Here is a 21,837-nt window from a genome sequence, read left to right as displayed (position 1 = left end):
CTTTTACTTCGCAGGGAACTTTCCTGGCTTTAAAATGACCAAACGGGTATTGAAGGAGACTTTATTGATTGTGCGTGAAGAGAAATTAAAATAATTTTTGATCAATTGAATCTTTTTGTCACAATACATTATACAGATTTTTTTTTTTTTTTTTTTTAATATTATGGAAATTCTGGCTGAGAATCACTTTTATTGTTTTATGCATTTTCGATTTAACGTTAGCAGTTTGTAGCCCGTTTAAGGGGTTATCTCTTCAAAGGTTAAAAGAGACTATTTCAAAATAATTGAAATCGTAACAATGAATAAAATAAAGGGTTAAGCCTTGGATTTTAATTATGCTGATGTAAGGAAAAAAAAAAAAAAAATTGGAGGGGGGGGGGCTTGTGTATTTTTTAAGTTTGAGCTCTACATACAAACGGCTGCCGTTTTTATGTATGCGTAAAAGTGAGAATGTGTATGTGAGAACATTTACAAGAAATGAACTGTTTAGAAAAAAAAAAAAAAAAAAAATAGTCGCATGCACATGCCTCAGTTTCTGTGTTAATTTAAATGTGTATTTTATGACCGGGCAACGCCAGGCAACTTGCTAGTAGATGATAAAACAAAAATACCATTTTGTGTTCACTTTACTAAACTTGGCTGCCCATATATGTAGCGTGCAATAACTTTTCCTTTCTGTCAATGTTGTTCGTTTTTTTCTTTTTTCTCTCTCTCGTATATATATATATATATATATATATATATATATCCATGCAAATTTATTTTTTATTACTTTATCAAAAAGAAACTCTACCCTAATTCTTTATTTCCTTTTTTTTTTTTTTTTTTTTTCTCCATCTTCACCATGCAGATGACGACGAGAAAAAGATCGTCTATGACATTGAAGCTATTTCTAAGCTACTGGATCGTACCCAGGAGGGTCAAGAAGAGAAAGAAATTGCCATGAATGAATATCTTAGCTCCTTCAAGGTTGCGAGTTATCAAGTGAAAGAGGGCGAAGTTGAGGTATGGTGTAAAAATTTTTGCACAAACATTAGTCATAGTAAAAGTAAAATTTTGTAAAAATGTTCACGCTAATGCTGCCCCTTTTATTTATTTTGTCTTTTAATTTTTTAAAAAACATTTCTTTTTTTGGTCCCAAGATAAAGAGGGTTTGGGCCTCATAATTCTCTCTTGTTCGGTTGTTCACACTTTTGTCAATAACCACGCTGTGGATTTTCAAAAATTTTTGCACAAACATTAGTCATGGTAAAAGTAATTTTTTGCCAGAATGAATTTTCTGGGATAACTCTGGTTGCCCCCTTTCCTATGAAGTGGGTGGGGGGGGGGGGCATTGTGGGTGTAAAATTGAATTTTCAAAAATTTTGCGTGAACATTAGTCATGATGAAAGTAAATTTTTCACTTGGTCAAGAGGACTCTGCATGCTTGGCTTGTTTATTTTATTTATTTTTTTCATATTTATTTATTTTTTAAGAAATACTCATTGGAGAGGAAAAATAAAAATGGTACTTATGCATTTATGTTACCATGCTAGTGCAGAGGTGTAACAGATAAACACAAACTAAATTTAGATTTAATGGTGGAATAAGCTATGCAGATTCACAAAGGAAAGGCAGAAAGAGAAGCAAAAATAAAAACCAGGTCTGAACGAAAACATTACCAAAGTGGTGGGCCAGATTGCTGAAACAATTTCTCACTTGGTGATACAAGCACCAAAATTGAAATTTGTCAGGTTTGCTTCTGCAGCCATCTTGAAAACTGGCAGCTGTCTGGAATTTTCTGATGACTAACGTTTTTTTCTTAAAATGTATGTTCTGAATGTCATTTGTGCCGATTTTGGTACTAAGTGAAAGATTCTTATGGAATATTGAGATAACCTGCCCCAGTAAAGGCACAACCCTGGTAACTATCTGTGCACTACTACAGCAGCATAGGATAAAGCACCGAGACTCTGACTAGTCATCTTCAGCTGTGAAGGACTGCGTGATGATGAGCATGTTTTTTTTTTTTTTTTTTTTTTAATAAGGGAGTTGGAAGCTGCCATATTGTAGAATGTGTTAAAATTTAAGGGCAACAACTCAACTTTTTTGTATTCCAAATAACTGAAACTTTAATTCGCTAACAATCAAATTTTGATTTTCTTAACAAAAAAAACTACTTGACGAATTTACATAATTTTTTGAAATATATCTTGATTCCATGACTAGTAAATATGCCATAAAGATTTTTTATGTCATTTTTTTTTTTTCCCATCAAATTCTGAATGTAAAGTTTTCTGCACAAGTTTTTTGGTTAAGTTAAATACGTTTTGTTTCTGTTGCAGGAAGAGCCAGAGACAGAGATCCTAAAGCAAGAGGCTGAACATGCTGACCCTGCTTATTGGGAGAAGCTTCTCAGACACCATTACGAACAACAGCAAGAAGATTTGGCCAGAACTTTGGGCAAGGGCAAACGTGTCCGTAAGCAAGTCAACTATAATGATGCCATGAATGGACAAGATGACGATGCTTGGAAAGACAGCATGTCAGACTTTGATTCAGACTTCAGTGGACCAACAGGTACGATGGACACTACTTCTCATTCTCCCTGTCTTGATTCATGCGGTTTTAAATTAAACATCCCCAACAAACTAACCCAGTAACACTAACAACAGGTTGAAATCGCCCTAAACTCTAGACCCAAAACTGAAGAGCCAGTGCTCAAAACAACGAGATATTATAATAAGGCTGACTGGGAAGCCATCAGGGAACTAATTAGAGATGCTCCATGGAAAAATATTTTCTCTCTCCCTGCTGAACAGTGTGCAAACGAGACCACTGACTGGTTCAAAACTGCAATCGAAGCGCATGTTCCCATGCGGAAATTTTATAGTAAGCCCCACTCTCCCCAATGGTTTACGTCGACTTGTGCAACTGCCATTACTCAAAAGCAGCATGCATACCGTAGGTTTAACCGACATAAGTCCAGTTCAAACAGACTGAAGTATATAGAAGCTAGAAATAACGTTAAGAAAGAAATAGCGACAGCTAAGAGAGAATTTACGGAAACCACTAAAAAGCGCATCCATTAAATATCAACACTTTCTAAGATATTCAGTTGAGGTTTTTGAAAAACTGATTACATTGAATTTCTTTTTTTTTTTTTTTTTTTTTTTTTTTTTTTTTTTTTTTTTTTTCCCCACAAGAAATTAGAAGAGAACAAAAGGGCCCCAGGGGTGGTGAAAATGTAAAACTAATGTGCTATGCTGGTTGGATCATGATAGATGAGTCCGTTGGGGTTGTAGGGGTGCTGCATTATTTCATGCAACGTCTCTGGAAAGAATAGCTTGGTGGCGTCCATCTCTCTTCGGTCTTCAGAGCTCGTTACAGTGCATGTTATAACCAAATGGCTCCTCATTTTAGTACTGACCAGGTGTAGTTGAGTGCGTGCGAAAATGTCAATAGCAACTGTGAGATTTTTTTTTTTTTTTTACTTGCGAAAATATTAGCAGCAGTAGCCAAAAAAGAGAACATATGCAAATTAGAAAGTGTGTGAGAGCTGGCGAGAAAAGAGAAAAAGTGAACTATGTGGTCGGAGAAACAGTTGCTGTTGGAGAAAATGAATGTGTAAAGTCGAAGGTGAGAAATGGCCGGCGTGAGGTCGGAGAAGAAAAGTGTACACCGGCCGAGATGGACGATGACGAGACTTTTAAGTGGTGTTGAGACGGGAGGAGGGTAATGGTCACAAAAAAAAATGCTGACTCGGATTTTTATTTATTTCTTCACTTTGTAACTGCAACACGACACGGGCTGAACATTGCTTTATTATGGTGATCAGGAATTATGAAGTTTAAACGAGACTTAATTTCTAGAATGTGATGTGAAAGGGTTTTGCAATGAATGGTTTATTTAATTCTTTATACGTGGATAGAAAAGGAGAAGACGACAGATGGACGAGTTTTTAATTTTCATTTTTCAAGAGAAATGTTTAACATGAGAAGAATTAGTATTCCGTTTAACTTTTAAGGATAAATAAGTGGACACTGAACAGATCGAGGTGGGACATTTCACTCGTGTTGATTATCAAACTTTTCCTATCAGTGATTACAGCATGATTGGTAATCTGTCTTACCCCACTTTCATAGACTTTTCTCAAACCTCTCTTTATCGTTCAATCATGTGTCATGCTGACTGAGATTTTTGTCTTCCTCTTTCACCTCACATCTCTTCTTGTTTTTTTTTTTTTGTTTTTCGTGGAACTGTACTTCTGTTGAATACGCCAGAGATTTACGTCTTTGTTGCTATTAAAATTTTGTTCATTTGTTTTAATACTTTTTCTTTTCTCTTTTTCATCCGTTAATGTCATCGCTGTCTACATTAACATTTTACGGTAAGAAATTTTTTTTATTTTAATTCTATTTTAACCCACTCTCCTCCTCCTTGTCCTCCTCAAAAAAAAATATCAAACCTCAAATGCTTTGCCCACTCTCCAAAAACTCATTTACTTGTGTTAAAAATTCATAAAAAATGTTCAGCTGGTTTGTTTTACCATTTCTAAAACCTGCATATCTAGTACTCTGGATTTCATCTTTATTTATCTCTAGCATAACATATAAAGCTATCTTATCTAATTTTAATAGACCGGCCCAAATGGGCAAAGATAAAAAATTAAGCATATGTTCGGATTAGCCAATTTTTATTTAGTATTGTTGTACAGTGTTATTGACCATAAAATAATGTACTACATTAAAATTTAAATAAATTAATCCAGCCCCAAACAGCTGGTAATATGAAACATTTTTAAATAATCACCTAAGAGGAATAGCTCCTATTTTACATTGAATATAAGTTGTCTACCTTTGATGCTGACAAATGAGCATGACAAACTAAAATGATTTCATCCTGACCAATACTAGATATGTACAGCTAGTTCTAAAAATGATGCATATTTTTGTTTTCTATTTTGCTCCTATTCTCTCGACTTTATGTGGATATTCAAAACTCATGGCTTAAATCTGCGAATAAATATATAATATTCTTTCTGGTACGTCCAAACGTTTCATTGTCAGTGATGACATCATACTTGTTTAGATAAGTGACCCGTTAAATTCTGTTTCAATCCAACAATCGCAATCCACGTTCTGTGTTTGGACTTGTCAGATTACGGTCTCAATCTACTTGCTTTCTTACGAGAGCATGTTATGTAACGTTGTAAATGGAACCATAAAAGAAAATTTATCAATTATTTAAAAAAAAAAAGTTTTTATGATGCCATTTTTTATTTAATTCATTTTTTTCTTTGCGTTTTTAACAGATTATGAAGAAGATGATGATGACTTTGAAGACAAACAAGAATGTAAGTTTTTTTTTTTTTTTTACTGCCTGACATAGCGATGCTTGATTCAGACTAGCCGATTACAAAAACTTTTTTAATCATTTCACTATTTCGCTACGGATATATTTTGTGGTTGTTCATTATAATAGTGAAATTTTAAAATTAAAATATTGAATTATAAATAATATCAATGGTATCTACTTAATCGTCATGTCACAGTAATGAAAATATCCAAAAATTATAAAAAAAAAAAAGATTGAAAAAATGATTTTTCAAAAGCTGGTCACACCATAATTTTTTTCCCAAGTTTTACCAACAGTTTGTAGATGAATGGGGACAAAAATGGATGGTAACATTCAATGCTGCCAAGACTAAGCTTCTTTCTTTTAATTGCAAGAAACCTTCTCAACCACTAATAGCCATGGCTAATGTACATTATCTGAAAGTACTTAGTTCTAACTATTTTTATTTATTTATTTTAAATTAAACAAAAAAAACTATAATAAAAGAATCTTAGACATGACTTTTTTTAATTATAAAATAAAGTAGCCAATTTGAAACTGTAAACAAACAGCCATGTTTAGTTTTTGGACAGGAAATGGTTTTAATGATTTTTAACTGATAGTGAGCAACTATAAAGGGAGGTAATTAATTTTTCATTAATTAATGTTTGTGTCTTTTTTTTTGTTTTTTTTGTGATACTGGACATACGGACAAGTAAATTAAAATTCAAGTACTTAACATAACATAATTAAACTTAAGCCAAAAGCCAATTCCTGGTTAATGGAATAAGAACAATGTACCCTTGTAAATTACATAAAAAGAAGGTTGGAGCTTATATCAGCTGCAATGTAAAAATACCAACCAAGATAGGAATAGTTGGACCAATAATTTTGAAAATAAAAACCAATTTTGCAATGATTGTTTTCATGTTCGTTTTGCTTTTTTCTTCCAGCTCGTAGTAATAGGAAGAGAAGTGCAGCATCGGACAGAGACAAACCATTGCCGCCTTTGTTAGCCCGAGTAAACGGTCAAATCGAGGTGAGTACTGTGAATATTTGCGGAAAAAAATATAAATCTCATAAAACGTTTCAAGTCTTGGTTCTGTAAAACCTCTCCTCCCTCTTCTTCAATCAAATAACTAGAAATGTTTTTTTCTTTCTTTAAATATTTGTCTTCACTTTTGAATAGATTGCTTTGAAACTTGATAACTGTATTACTGAAAAGACACTTTTCTTTAATATGATATTATTTGCATTATCTTTCCATCGCATATTTTTGGACGTATTTTGAAATAAGTTTTTCATTCCATTGCAAACTATTAGACATATTTTAAAATTGATGTAAATAAAAGTTTATTATTTCATGTTTAAGAATAACATCACTTCTGGTCATTGGTGTAATTTGCATTTGACATTCTTAAACTGATAAGGACATAAATAAAGTAGGTTTTCAATTATCGCATGAGTAAAACGCTCAACATGCATTTTAAGAAAAATATTGCATTGTACAAATGGATAAAAAATTTAGGAAATTCTTCCGTTTAAACTAATTTTTACATATTTTTTTGTTTTGTTTAAACTAACTGTTGTAGCAGCTGTCTAACTCTGCTTTTGTTACTTTTTCTGTGTTGAGTAACGGTTGAGTGTGATAACATAAAAAGATGGAGAGTTTAGTAATTTATAAATGAAGATATGACAGACAGTAATGTTGAAATAAAATATGTATAAAATACGTTTATAAGCAAATTACAATGCAATATTATGTAAGTAAACAAATATTTGTTTAAAATTAATATTTCAGAGATAAACTCCATCCTCAGAATTTTATATTTTTTTGCCATGATTTTAAATTGAAGAAAAAACAGTAAAGAATCCGCGTGTTCACTTGTGGTGTTATTTTGAAATGCCGGTAGAATACGCTTGATGTGATATGAAAATCAGAATTATGTTTTCCGTTATATTTTTATCACGGAAAACATAATTCTGACTAGATAGTAATACTAATTTATTTATTTTTATTTTTTTTAACTCATAGTTGGAAAGCAAAAAAAAGGTTAATTTTTGATGCTTTAATTTTCTGATATTGCATTTGCTTATTCACATTTTTCTTATTCAAATAATTTAGCTAAAGCTTAATGAATCACATTTGTTTTTTTTCTCTCAAGAAGTGAATTTGCTTGGCGTAAGATTATTTTCGTCTATTAAACTCCAATCGTTAAGATTTTTTTTTGTTTGTGTTTTAGGTGCTTGGTTTCAATGCCCGTCAAAGAAAAGCGTTTTTGAATGCCGTGATGCGATATGGAATGCCGCCGCAGGATGCATTTAACTCTCAGTGGTAAGTTATTTCAACTTATTAGGACGCAAATTCTTTACTTTATGTGAGGGATGAGATGATTTCGATACAATTACCGATTCTGTACTAAATTCCCAATTCCGATTCTTTATAAATATTTAACTATAAAGTTAATTTTTTGTTTTCCCTTGATTACCATAAAGCACATGTTAAATGTGCATATATTTTCCTAAACGTAAAAATACACTTGCAGGGGATGATCTATTGATTTTAGTTGACCAATTTATGTGATTTTTGTAAAACAATATTTTTTGTTCTGTATTGGGTTACGTACATCATAAAAGTTTTCTTTTTTATTAGGTTGAATTCTAGACAAGCCTCAAGTTAAGAATGTTCAGGAAATTGCTTCACAACATGAAAATTTTTTCATTATATTTTTCAATAGAAAATAAATTTACATTAAAGTGTCAGAGCACATTATTTTACTCTGACTATTATTATAAAGAAACAAAGCAATCAAACCATTATTATAAAGAAACAAAGCAATCAAACCATTATTATAAAGAAACAAAGCAATCAAACCATTATTATAAAGAAACAAAGCAATCAAACCATTATTATAAAGAAACAAAGCAATCAATGCAACATCGTAACAATTTATCACATTTTTTTTACTAACATGTGACTAGTTTTATGAAGAACGATCACCGCTACAGTTTTAATAGACAAAGAATTGATAAATTGTAGTTGCACACAAATATTGGAACAGATAGCGAAGCGAAACACAGCATTCTTGCTTCCTCATATATGACTTAGAAGGATTGATATTTTGCTTTAGAGAAATTTCTTTCGGCCTTTTCAAGTAAGTTTTTAAATAATAAAAACTATAAAATCATTTCTACTTTTTTAATTTAAAAAAAAAAAAAAAATTGTGTTGTTTATTAAGTGACTTTATTTTTATTTCTTTTTCCTCCGTCTTAGGCTTGTAAGAGATCTGAGAGGTAAATCAGAGAAAGTATTTCGAGCCTACGTGTCCCTGTTTATGAGGCATCTTTGTGAACCCGGCGCTGATAATGCGGAAACATTTGCTGATGGCGTCCCTCGCGAAGGCCTATCTAGGCAGCATGTCTTGACTAGAATCGGCATCATGTCCCTTGTCAGAAAAAAGGTAAGGCACGCCATGCATATCTATATAAAAAAAAGATTTAACATTGGAGTGTATTTTATTTATTTATTTTTTTTTATTTATTTTTTTTTATTTATTTTTTTTTATTTATTTTTTTTTATTTATTTTTTTTATTTATTTTTTTATTTATTTATTTATTTATTTTTTTTTATTTATTTTTTTTTATTTATTTTTTTTAATTTATTTTTTTTTATTTATTTTTTTTTATTTATTTTTTTTTATTTATTTTTTTTATTTATTTTTTTTATTTATTTTTTTTATTTATTTTTTTTATTTATTTTTTTTTATTTATTTTTTTTTATTTATTTTTTTTTATTTATTTTTTTTTATTTATTTATTTTTATTTATTTATTTTTATTTATTTTTTTTTATTTATTTTTTTTTATTTATTTTTTTTTATTTATTTATTTTTATTTATTTTTTTTTATTTATTTTTTTAAATTTATTTTTTTTTATTTTTTTTATTTATTTATTTTTATTTATTTTTTTAAATTTTTAAAAAATTTTTTTTTAATTTATTTTTTTTAATTTATTTTTTTTAATTTATTTTTTTTAATTTATTTTTTTTAATTATTTTTTTTATTTATTTTTTTATTTTTTTTATTTTTTTAAATTTATTTTTTTATTTATTTTTTATTTTTTTTATTTATTTTTTTTTATTTATTTTATTTATTTTTATTTTTTTTATTTTTTAATTTTTTTTTTATTTATTTATTTTTTTTTAATTTATTTTTTTTTTTAATTTATTTATTTTTTATCTAATTTCTGGGAAGTAAAAAACCTGCAAAAATGATATAATCGGAAGTGGATATAAAAGTGAAATCTATATAATGGCGAGTATTGTGTTTGTAACATCTATATTGGATGTGAGGGACATATAAGTGTTTATAACGAGTTTTATATATATATATGATGATGATGATGATGATGATTGCAACGTCTTGTCAGACGAGTGCCACTCCCTCAGACACTTAAAGTCCATGAGCCCAAAAATGACTTCCATCGCCACAGGACCATTTTTAGAGACAAATCCCTGAGGGAATATCTATACATAGATGATGTTACAGAGTCTTAGCTTTGTACGACAGCTAAGTCTCTCTCTCGGTTCAAAATGTTGAGATCCAGCAACAAGCAAGAGCGAGATAGCCAGCAACAAGTTAAACTGCAGACTAGCTTAATGCGGGTACTGGTCTCCCGCTTTATGGTTTTTTAAATCAGAGATTTGCTTCTCCTAGAAAGGTTGCCTTCACCACGGCTTACAGGAGCCCTCTCCACCCCAACACACACATACAAACACACATGGTGCTAGTTGGCCATTGACCCCGAAAAAGGGTTCATTCGCCCTTTGGAAGGGATTGCTACACACACACACACACACACACACACACGTACCAATGGTTGCATATACATTTAGTAAATTTTCATAACTGAACAAACCAAAAACTATATGGTCCCCCGACTGATGCCTTGAATTTTAGGAGAAAAATAAAAATTAGCCCCAAAAGGTGTTTTCACCCCTAAAACATCCTGGGGCTCCAGCCTCAGAATTTTCCCAGGGTCAAATATTATGTTTCCAGATGTATATCCATGTGGTTTTGCTTTTGGGTGATTTTCAACAAAATCTAATGGTCAGAAAAGATTCTATATCCCGGAAAGTGCTATTTTTGACCATTTTGATCCCTTTTGACCCAACCAGAGTTTTTTTTTTTTTTTTATCAAAAATTCAAGAATGTTACATTTCTCCCTTGGGTAGTTGTAACTTCATGCAAAATTTCAGAAAAATGTAATGAGTAGTTGAGAATTTTGGGAACGAACGGGCGAGAGTGAATTTTAAGGTCCAAATCCGACTAAGTCGGTGGACCAACAATACATAAGAGGCAGTATTTTAAACAAAACAACAAATCACATTGCTATTGGAGACACCAGTAAACAACACATATTTTTTCAAAGTTTCTTTTGTGCTTCCTGCAATTAAAAATGCTTTTTTGTTTCTGGAAAGGAAGATATTTTCATGCTGGGTAGTTTCATTGAAATTGGGCACACTTTGGACAAGCCAACATTTTGCTATTTCGCTCCTTTTGACTTCTAAAGACATCAAGTTCAAACCCTGGAGCACAAGATCCTGTCTGTTCATTAATGTGTTAGGTATTGAACTAATTTCTTTACGGGTATCTCTAAACTATCTTTTCTTCTTTCTGACCACGTGACCAATAAACTCTACGTAACACAAAAAGAACAATCCCCCCATCTTTGTCACATAATTTTGTTTGTTATGTAAAATAGCATTCCTTTTCATCAAGTTAACATATTTTAACATTTATTTGATCTTTAAATACCTAATTTGCTTCAATAACAGTCTTTGTTATTCGAACATTTCTTTTTGTTATCGAAATATTTCTACTAGCCAAATACTGACAATCACCCACGATTGATACCAGGTATTTTCCTGGACTAACAACACATTAGCTTGTCAGAAACTGTTGCATGTTTACAAAACAGATATAATGTTTATAAGGTATCTAATATTGCAAACAATTTATGTGGATAACCCTGACATAAACTGTTTTTGAATTCGACTTTTCTACTTTTAACAAGATCTTCTAAAAGAATCTCTCTGGATGTATTTATCTTTTGTTTTGTAACATGAATTCCTTTTAAAAAATAAAAATTTGGATAATATTTCAACTATTTTGTTAAAAATAATTAATAAAGTTGAAATTAATTTTCACCATTATGGGATTAATAATAAGGATAAACATTGTTTTCATTTAGATTATTGTTCTTAATATCACCATTTCTTTTTGGACTGTTTTGCTCATACTTCAGGCATATTGTATATGGGGAATAAAAAACATCAGTTAAACAATAAGCCAAAACATGATCTTAAGGCATCCAGTAATGAAGCTCCATTTGAAGGTTGTGGGGAATGTGGAGCTGCCTCTTAGATACCATTGCTTCCACGTTTACTTTGGCTTAGAGACAGGGTATCTAGTGTTACTGAGCTATCTGAAGATAATGCACCAAACATTGCTGTTAATGTTTATTTCCTTTCCCGTTGCAAAACTCAATCATGTTCTGCAAAGTTAAACAGAAGCAACTGTTTTCTTCTACAAAACAAAGCAAATTCCAAATATTTGAGGATATAAAAAAACTTTTCAAAATGACTCAATTCAACATTAAATGACCCAAAATTGACTGATGTCCTATAAAATTAAACAACCAACTATGTCAGCAGGGAAATAGATGTTTGCCCGGTCGGTGAGTGATAATCCAAAAATTCAACACTACTTGTTGACACTCTTACCAATGTGATTGGCTTTTGTGCTCGGTTGTCGAGTTTGCTCGTGTCTATGATCAACATGACCCACATTCATCTTGTACGTGAAAAGCAGTTATCTTGTTTAACACTAAAAAATGATTGAAGAAAAATAACTTCTAATCGAAAAGAATTAAAGCATGTTTTTTTTCTTATTGGAATTATTTTGAGAGGAATTATTTATTTGTGGACGATTATCCTCATCTTGTAGTTCTTTGTTTCACGTTTCGGCCAGTTATCGCTCTGACCGTCGTCAGGTGGTAAATTGCGACTAGATATGGATGCTGAGTCTCTTAACTGTATCCTCAGTAATTACTGCCTTCCATAGTTGTCGTCTCACCATGTTTTAACCAACTAAGGCCCTGGGTAAGATTGAAACTGCTATCCTCAAACAATGCTCACCTGGAACTGTAGAGACTCAACATTTCTATCCACTGCGCCACAGGCCCTGAAAGGCGATCAAGGGGGGGGGGATTTTTTTGTCTTATATATATCCAAGTTTTTTTCATTCTTATCTGGTCTTCCACCATCGGGTTCGTACTGAAAGGTATATTATATATCAGCAACAACTAGGAGATGAGGATAATAGCCTGCAAATAAATATATCGTATTTGCCAGTTTGTAGACGGCTTATCGTGTTGCGTGTTAGCTGATGTGGCAGTTCATATGATCGCTTTGTGTATGCATCCATTCCTGCCTCAATACGAGTTGCAACAGGATTAAGTGTGTGTGTGTATGTATATCATAAGGTTATTTTGTCTAATTTTCAAAGTCAGACCCAAATAGCATTCTAGCTGATAAATCAAACTTTCATTCGTTGACATTTATGCTGATGACACGACCATCTACGGCAACACGTCAAAGGCTGTAAATGACAAAGTTCTCTGATTCTCTCTCCTCTGATCTCGAGCGCGTGGTTCAGTGGTGGAAGACGTGGCTGGTTACCTTTTAATGCATCTAAAACCAAACTCCTATCCTTACATCATCAACGCTCTGATCCCCATCTGGCATCAATTGAAATGGATGGCTCTCGTCTGGGAGAGGCCCAGTGTTTTGACAAGCTTCTGGGTTTGACCTTTACTCCTGATCTGAAATGGAACACATACATCAAGTCTGTTGCCTAGGTTGCTGGAAAGATGGTGGGATCCTTCTACCGCTTCAGAAGATATCTCACTACTGATGCAATTCTCTATCTATATAAAAGCCAAGTACGTCCAAGGATGGAATACTGCTGCCATATCTGGGCAGGAGCTGCTAAAAACAGTCTATCTTGCCTTGACAGAGTACAAAATAGACTTCGTGGCTTACTGGGGGATGCCCTTTTCTCTACCTTGCAACCTCTCTCCCACAGAAGAGACGTTGCGAGCCTATCCTTGTTTTATCGTTATTTCCATGGCAGGTGCTCGTCTGAACTCCAATCTCTGCCCCCCCCCCCTTGCCAATCTTTCACGAAAAACACCCGTCTAGCCGAATCCACTGTGAAAAATTTCCTCCACTCTTTATCTGTGCCTAAATCAAAACGTGGATTCCGTGAACAAAGCTTCTTTCTTAGAAGTGCGCGCATGTGGAAGTCTGTTCCGTCTGCCTGCTTCCCACCTGACTACAACTTGGATGTGTTCAAGTCCAACGTTAACAAATTCCTAATGAACCGCCCCCTTAAGTAAACACTTCATCAAATCTCTACACTAACGTAATGTACTTGCAATAACCCTTATCCCTGAGTGGCTTCCGGGCCTTGATAAGTGGTGACCACTATGTAAAAAAAAAAAAATTTGGTATTGTTGGTAGTGCTCAAGCAAATTTTTATTTGGTATTGTTGGACCATGTTATTGGCAATATAATTACATAATGCTGCTTCATTTGAATAATCTGGTGCTACCAGATTAAGCTGTCTGAAGATATTGGCTTCCTGAGATGAAATGTACCTAACATTGATGCTTTTTGTTTTTCTTTTTCCTTTTTCAAAACTTAATTATGTTCTGCAAAAACAAAAACCCACCTTCCCCCCCCTTTTTCTTTCTTCCCATTTCTCTTTCTATCTCCCCCACTTCCTGACAGTTAAAATGTACTAAACATTAATACTGTAACCCTTTTTCTCTCTCCCATTGCAAAACTCATTCATGTTCTGCAGGTGAGGGGAAAAAAACTGATAAAATTCACTATAAAACAACCAAACCAAACACTATAAACTAGCAATTGAAGATACAAAAAAGCTTGAAGAATAAAAACCTTCAAAAAAATAACTGGATGCAACATCGAATACGGTTTCCAAAATAACTGGATTCAGCATTAAATAACCTGAAAAGGGTTGATGTGTCGCAAAACAACCAAAACAATTAAATAAAATTGCCAGACTGATAATATGGAACATTTGTAAACTGATCACAGAAAAATCGAAATCTACGAAGAGAAAAACTCATATTTTTATTTGAATAGAATTGCCTCCCTTATATTACTAAAATTTATTTCTTTTTCTGTAAAAGTGTATACATATATTAAATACATTCCAGGAAATGAGTTGGTATTTTTTCAAATTGATAGATGCTATATTCGGAATTTATAATTTCTTAACTATTGTCATTTCTGTATAGAGATTGCGGGTGGGAGAAATTTAGTTTATGCAGTACTCCGAAGGCATCCTTAATTTCATTTGCTATTTTCAATAACACTTTGTAGGCCTACTGAGTTTTATTTTTTCACTCACTTAAAAAAAAAAAAATAAATAAAATTGTGGGAAGGTGTATAAACTTTATACCTTCATACCACTTAACATTTTTTTTAGATTGTTTTTTTTTTCATGGATCCAGGCAAAGCTGGGTAGCCTTGCTAGTTATTATCCCCTAATAAAAAATAAACTATCATGACAAAAGAATTTTTATTTTTTATTTTCTAGGTTCAAGAATTTGAAGCTATCAACGGCACCCACAGCATGCCTTACATGAAGGCGAGCGAGGCATTGGAGCGGATCAAGAAGGAGAAGGATGCACCAGCAATGCCTGGCACTGAAGATGCCAAGACGGAAGACGTTGAAATGACCGGGGATGAAAAGAAAGACTCTAAAGACGCCACTAGCACCGCCGAAAATGGTGGCAAGGAGTCTGATGGTAAAGATGCTGCCGCCTCGTCACCTTCTGCTGCTTCAACTGGGGACAAACCGTCGGAGAAAGCCGATAAATCGGCTGCCTCTGCCGCATCACCGTCTGATGCCAAATCTGAAAAGACTGACGAGAAACAATCCGAGAAAGAGGATAAGGCTGCTGCTGAGAATGGAGGAGACAAAACCGAGAAGTCCTCCTCCATCAACAGTGCCGAGAAAGATTCTGACAAAATGGATGTCGACAAAACGGACGCTGCCGAGAAGAAAGGTGACACTGCCGAAAAAACTGCGGAAAAATCAGAGAAAGAAGACAAAGAGAAGGCTGCAACGGAAGAAGCAGGCGAAAAGGTGAGACTACCCCCCTCCGAACACGTACATACAATTTTTTTCTCTCTCCACAGGAAATCGTGTTATTAACTGTTATTATATTGATAGGTGCTATGTTACTGCTAGAGGTTATTATTATTAATAATTAATAACTTGTTATGTTCTGGGTCTGTATATTACGGTGTGTATATTTTACATGTGTGTCACATGCTAGAGTTCTTTGAACATGAAAGTACAATCAAGACAATCAGTTTTCAAAAACTGAAAATATTTAAATTAGAAAAAAAAAAAAAAAATTCACTTACTTTGATCAAGTACTTTAAAAAAAAATTTTTTTATACAATGGAAAAACAATTTTTTATGACGAGCTGAAGGTAGCCATGTTTTAATTTTAAGACCACGAGGAAGTGGTGGGGGGGGGCGCGGAGGAGATAACTCCGTCTAAAGCACTTACACTCCCCATTGGTCCTGGATATGACTTTAAACTATATCCGATGGTGAGGCCCCAGCTTGCCGGCTCTGGGGAGTGTGGAGCCACCCTTTAATCACCATTGCTCCCAGGTCCACTCTGACCCGGACTGGTAGTAACTGTTAGGGTCCCAACTATGGGTTAAAAAGAAACGAACTTGAAAAAAAACCAAATATATTCTATTAAAACATTTCTCTGCAAAATAACTGTATTCGGCATTAAATAACCTGAAAAGGGTTGATATGCCGTAAAACAAAAACAACTAACCAACTAACTACACTCCCCATGTTAAATGATAGTTTTTCTTTCTTCATGGTCTAAAAATTCAAACAAAGCTACCTTTTGCTTGGCATTATCCCCCCCTCCCCCGGCTAGTTGGGGGGGGGTGACAAAGCAAAAACTACCTGTTTTTGGAGAACTTCATTCCATAACGGGTACGTACAATATAATTTTCATTTTTTTTTTTTTTTTTTTTTTTTTTTTAATGGCTTGATTAAACTGTACAAATACAGACTCCTAGATCTGAAAATGACTGAGGCACAAACAAATGCAATGAGGTGTATTTTTTCGGATAGTCTTTATTCTGCTTCCTCCAAATGGCCAGAAAAACCTCTTTGCAAGTGACCAGTTGTTTCTTTATCTTGACCATTACGCCTTTCCTTGTTTCTCAATTCTTGACTTGCAACCCAGAACTGACTCAACTCAACTCAGTTCTATGACGAACTAGAACCGCATGTGCATCCTCTATTTATATTAAAGTGTATTTGTGTGGTGGTAACATCCTCTATTTATATTAAAGTGTATTTGTGTGGTGGTAACATCCTGTTTACCGGTTCACACTCAAAACGCACTGACCTGACTTATGACAGCTTGTCAATCTCTCAATACAATTGTTCACTGACCCTGGAGCTAACAAATTTGATTTGTCACCAGTTAACTTTTTGACCCCTCTGCACTTGAGCACAAGCAAGTTGGTTCAAGAAAGTATATTAACTGTGCTATTGACACACAGGTTATTGTCCTTGATGCAACAAACCTTGTGTATGAATTTAAATGCCTATTGGGAGAGTGTGACTCTGACAGTGAAGTGAGGGGGGGGAAAGCAAGTCGGCTTGACCACCACAACCTTGTTAAGAATAACCATGCACCTTTCTGACAACAGCGCTGTTGCTAAACACCTTACAAATCAAAATTCTTGACCCTGCTCCCAATTTCACAAACTTTTAGTTAATAACACCTCTATTCATTAAATCCCCCCACCCACCCTCTTTGAACAAAATAAATTTCAATAATAGTGATATAATCCTTAAATAACATTTGAATATATATTAGATTGAGAAGAAAGTTCTTACGGGATTTTTAATTTTGATTTCAAATGATGTATTTTTAAATAAGTTTCCGTTAAAATACAATTTCATTTATATATCATTTTAAAGAGCGTTTCTTGTTCTATCTAATCATTTATATTACAATCGTTTTAAAATCCTTTTGAGAACATTGAATGCAAGATAGAAAAAAAAGCAAATTCATACAATTTTCTTATTTCAATTCAAGCTAGGCTGAAAACTGCTGAAACAGCTTATGATATCCACATAGTATTTGGCTCAGGAACCACTACTGAATGCACAGCACAGCACAATAGTAGTTTAAGAAATTTTGACAAGAATATCGAAGATGATGAGTGTAGTAATTGGTCATCAGATGTTGATAATCGAGACTTAGTCGAAGCCAATCCACACACAACTATTTGAGAATTTGCTTCTGAATTAGACGTAACGTAGATGATTTTCAACCACTTTAGAAAGATTGGAAAGACGAAAACTTGATAAATGGGTGTCTCATGAATTTAACAACAACCAATCTCTCCCAGTGAATTAATGTGCCCCAAATACCAAATTTGAAATTTCTTAGATTCGGTGCGGTACATACAGCACCTAACCTTCCCAAATGGTCCCTCATCTGGTAGTGGCCAGGATAATCGTTGCTTAACTTCAGTTATTTTGCGAGAACCAGTGTGTCCACATGTATGTGTCGTATATTGTGTGTTGCCTTGTCTTATTTTTTTTTACGTGCATTAGGCTAATTACGATGATGTCTCCACAATCATCTCGCTGAAGTTGTCCGTAAATTTAATGTTTGTCTTTTGGTTTTGTACAGGACGAAGATAAAAAAGAGAAGGAAGAACCGATGGAGACTGATGAGCCTGTCACGAATAAAGAGAAAGAAGAAAGTAAAGAGAAGGCAGAGGAGAAAGAAAAGGACGAAGACAAAGAAAAGGATACAAAGATGGAAGTTGATGAAGAAAAAGACCTCAAAACGGGTAACTACTTTCTCTTGCTCTCACTTTTTTTTTTTCTTCAAACTTGGATTTATTGAATCTTACTGGATATTAGAACTGATATTTACCTACTTATTTTTTTAATTTTTTTTTTATTGAAATTGCTCCAGACAAGGCATAAAGCCACTTGATGTAAGAAGCGAAAAGAAAAGTCAAAGATAGCCAATGATAAGTTTTAAATGAATGTATTATGACTAGGGCTATGACAACAGCATATTCTTTTCATTGTTTTGGTTCTCGAGTATATATCTGACACAGACACAATCACCCAATCAATGTTATTTTGCTGTATTATATATAAATCACATGTGGTGCGTCATACGCATCCATATAGTCGATGGAAACTATATTGCTGGGAAGATTTTTGGCTCTTTTTAACGTAAGTAATTGAATCGCATACATATCAGAAACTATATTATTGTTAGATATGTGTGGTTTGCTTTTCAATGGAAAGCCGATATTTTGCAGAATAATAAAATTTGGATAAAATATAGAATAATGACCCCCAAAAACCGAGAGACTCAACTGATTAATTTCTAATATAATTGGATATTTACAGAAATGTGGCGAAATATATTTTTTATGTAGTGTTTTTCTTAGTGTTTTGTAAACAACACTTTTCAATAAACAATCGCAGACATGCTGTCTCTCGAGCAATGTTTCGTTTTAAAATGAGTTCATTCTCAATGGTTATTCATTTTTTTTCTTTTAGACATTTAAATATATTAAATGTTTATTTTTAATGTCGGTTACGTTTCTATTTTTGTTTGCAAACCTTATAATAATAGTGTCTGTCTTGTTCACTGATTCTTAATGAGTTCTTTCTCTACAAAAATGCGATTTATATTTAACTACCAAAAGTACCAGTCGTTGACTGGGTTCAAAAACAGCCTACAGAAAATGGACTCTGATTTATGAAAGTATGATAGTTTATGAAAAGGAAGGGTTGTAAAGAGATAGCTTTGAATTTGGGGGTATCAAAACAAAGCAAAATATGATGAAAGTAAAAATAGATAAACACCATAATTTATTATACCATACCTGTTCACACTGAAACACTTATCACAATATTCTGTGGATCTATATTAAAAAACCTGTTTAAACTTTGTGACATATTTCCATTCTATGGAGGTCAGGCGCGAACACAGACCCCACAATTTTATTATACCATCCCTATTGAAGTTAAAAAATACGTATCAAAGTATTCTTATGTACATCTTTATCAAAAACATTTGTAAACGTTTTTTTTTTTTTTTTTTTTCATTTTTAAATTTTTTATTTCCATACTTTGTGGACCAGGTGCAAGCGCAGACCCCACAATTTTAATGAACCACCGTTTTGCTAGATCAAACATACCCATTCCTGTGTCTCATTACATCTTCTATCATGATATGTAATCAGTTTTTTAAAATAGTCAACCTATTCGTCACACACACACCTTCAGCTTTATATTATAGATTTAAATAAAATAATGCATTTAATGTTTAGAATAACAAAAGACCAGGCATTATGTATTATTATATATTATATAAACATTTTATTTCATCCATTCTCTATTTTATTTTGAAAATATTTGTGATTAAATTTGTATTTGTTAAATCTTTTGTTTGTTTATATTTGTTGGTTACAGAAAAAAGAAAAAGTTTTAAACGAGTCACTGCAATTTTTCGTTTGACCGAACGACATCAGTCTACATCAAAACATATAATATATAAGATATCAATGGATATATACCTGAGAATCAAAACAAGGAAAAGAATATGCTGTTGTCATAGCGCTAATTAGGACCTAGAAAACGTCAATTCTTTCTTTGTCAGAAATATGAAACGTGAGGAGCAAACGATAAAGAGAAACAAGGCTGTCGAAAAAGTAAACGAATGGTTCACTTTCTACTCTTCTTATTTGATTCAACCTGGCATTGCCTATTTGATCGTTACTCTTTCATTACGTTCAGGACTGAGTGAATGCTCAACACTCCCCCTTATACAGGGTAGAATGATAGAATTTGTTGCCTAAAGAAAACAACACTACAGCTTTATTTTAACTTTTATTGAAAAAAAAAATCAATTCAGTTAGCTTAATTATGTAGTGGAGCTGACTTCTATTCTATGTAGCTGCCTTCAGCCTCAATCACCCTCAATATGGGTCCGGAACTGGGAGCATGCCTTTTTCATAAGCATCTGGAGCTCAGTGGATGGTGGCGATCAGGCTGGCTTTGGTGCTGTGGGAGGTCATGTTGGTGATATTCTCGACATATGACCAAACAAAGTAGACTAGCGGGTTCAGGTCGGAGTGAGAGAAGGTTGCAAAGTTGTAGCACTCCTTCTGAAGCCACGCCTAGGTTTCTACTGCCACACCCAGGATCTGCCAGTGGCCACCTGATTGCACCAGAAGATTACCATACTCTTCACCACATCCAGGTACACTTTGGTGTTGACTTTCAAACCGACTTCAAAAGCGTTGAACCATTTGTATTTTGAGGATGTTGGCAATCGTCCTGTTAATGGTTCTGTTGTCATAGCTTGGATTGCTAGAGAGCATGAGTTGTACAGCGGCACATCTCTGATCTCGCTCGTTGAATATTGTCACTTTCACACATGATTGAAAGCTCTTACACTCTTGGGATTTGTACACAACTGGCCAACTAGTAGATGGTCTGCAAAAAATAAAAAGGCCCGTTTCTTTTTTTCTTTCTTTTTTTTCTTTTCTTTTTTTTTCTTTTTTTTCCTTTTTTTTCTTTCTTTTTTTCCTTTTTTTTTCTTTTTTTCTTTTTTTCTTTCTTTCTTTTTTTCTTTCTTTTTTTCTTTCTTTTTTTCTTTTTTTTCTTTTTTTCTTGTTTCTTTTCTTTTTTTTCTTTTTTCTTTTCTTTTTTTTCTTTTTTCTTTTCTTTTTTTCTTTTTTCTTTTCTTTTTTTCTTTTTTTTCTTTTTTTTCTTTTTTTTCTTTTCTTTTTTTTTTCTTTTTTTTTTTCTAGGACGACAATTTTATCGTTCCACCCTGTACAGAAAACATTCTCTAATTCATAATTGCTACACTTCAGAAAGTTTATAAACGCTGTTTGAAAAAATAAAGCTTTTTTTTTTTTTTATCTCTTAGGCACATCAGAAGAGAAGACGTCGAGTGATGGCAAGGAGTCCAAGGCAGATGAGTCTGACAGTAAGATGGAGACGACTGAAAGTAAAGTGAAGAAAGAGGATGAGGGCAAAAGTGAGCAGGTGAAAGAGGAGGATGGTAAAGGTGACAAGAATGGTGACAAGGGGGCCGATGAAAAGAAGGAAAAAGATGAGAAAAAGAAAGGTTAGTGAAGGCAGCCATCTTTGATCCGTTTCACCTTTTTTTTTTTTTTTTTTAAGCAAAAACTTTGATTTTAATTAGCCAATTTTCATTTGTTATTGTTATACCATGTTTTTTGCAATATAATTATGTATTTAGCTTTAAAAAAATTACTTGGTCCGTTACAGAAAAATTGTTAAATAATCACCTAAAAATCAAAATT

General features: G+C 33.1%; 1 protein-coding gene across 41 annotated transcripts in view; it reads left to right on the top strand.

Moving 5' to 3' along the window:
* The window catches only part of LOC145270472 (ATP-dependent chromatin remodeler CHD4-like), a 251,553-nt gene that overhangs the window by 167,337 nt on the left and 62,379 nt on the right, over positions 1–21,837 (top strand). For all 41 annotated transcript variants that reach the window (XR_013865378.1, XR_013865376.1, XR_013865377.1 and 38 more), the window contains 9 exons: positions 851–1,005; positions 2,325–2,559; positions 5,303–5,335; positions 6,270–6,355; positions 7,560–7,651; positions 8,591–8,777; positions 15,005–15,556; positions 18,162–18,324; positions 21,438–21,638. Coding sequence is in view for 37 of the 41 variants with exons in the window: in XM_080126123.1 (XP_079982249.1) it covers positions 851–1,005; positions 2,325–2,559; positions 5,303–5,335; positions 6,270–6,355; positions 7,560–7,651; positions 8,591–8,777; positions 15,005–15,556; positions 18,162–18,324; positions 21,438–21,638 (1,704 nt within the window). In the remaining 4 variants the exon portion in view is untranslated. The remainder of the gene's footprint in view (positions 1–850; positions 1,006–2,324; positions 2,560–5,302; positions 5,336–6,269; positions 6,356–7,559; positions 7,652–8,590; positions 8,778–15,004; positions 15,557–18,161; positions 18,325–21,437; positions 21,639–21,837) is intronic.

Source organism: Euprymna scolopes, chromosome 46 (genome assembly GCF_053919585.1).
Source record: "Euprymna scolopes isolate OS-2025 chromosome 46, ASM5391958v1, whole genome shotgun sequence".
Lineage (NCBI taxonomy): Eukaryota > Metazoa > Mollusca > Cephalopoda > Sepiida > Sepiolidae > Euprymna > Euprymna scolopes.
Note: the sequence above shows the minus strand (reverse complement) of the source record. Positions and strands in the feature narration are given on the sequence as shown.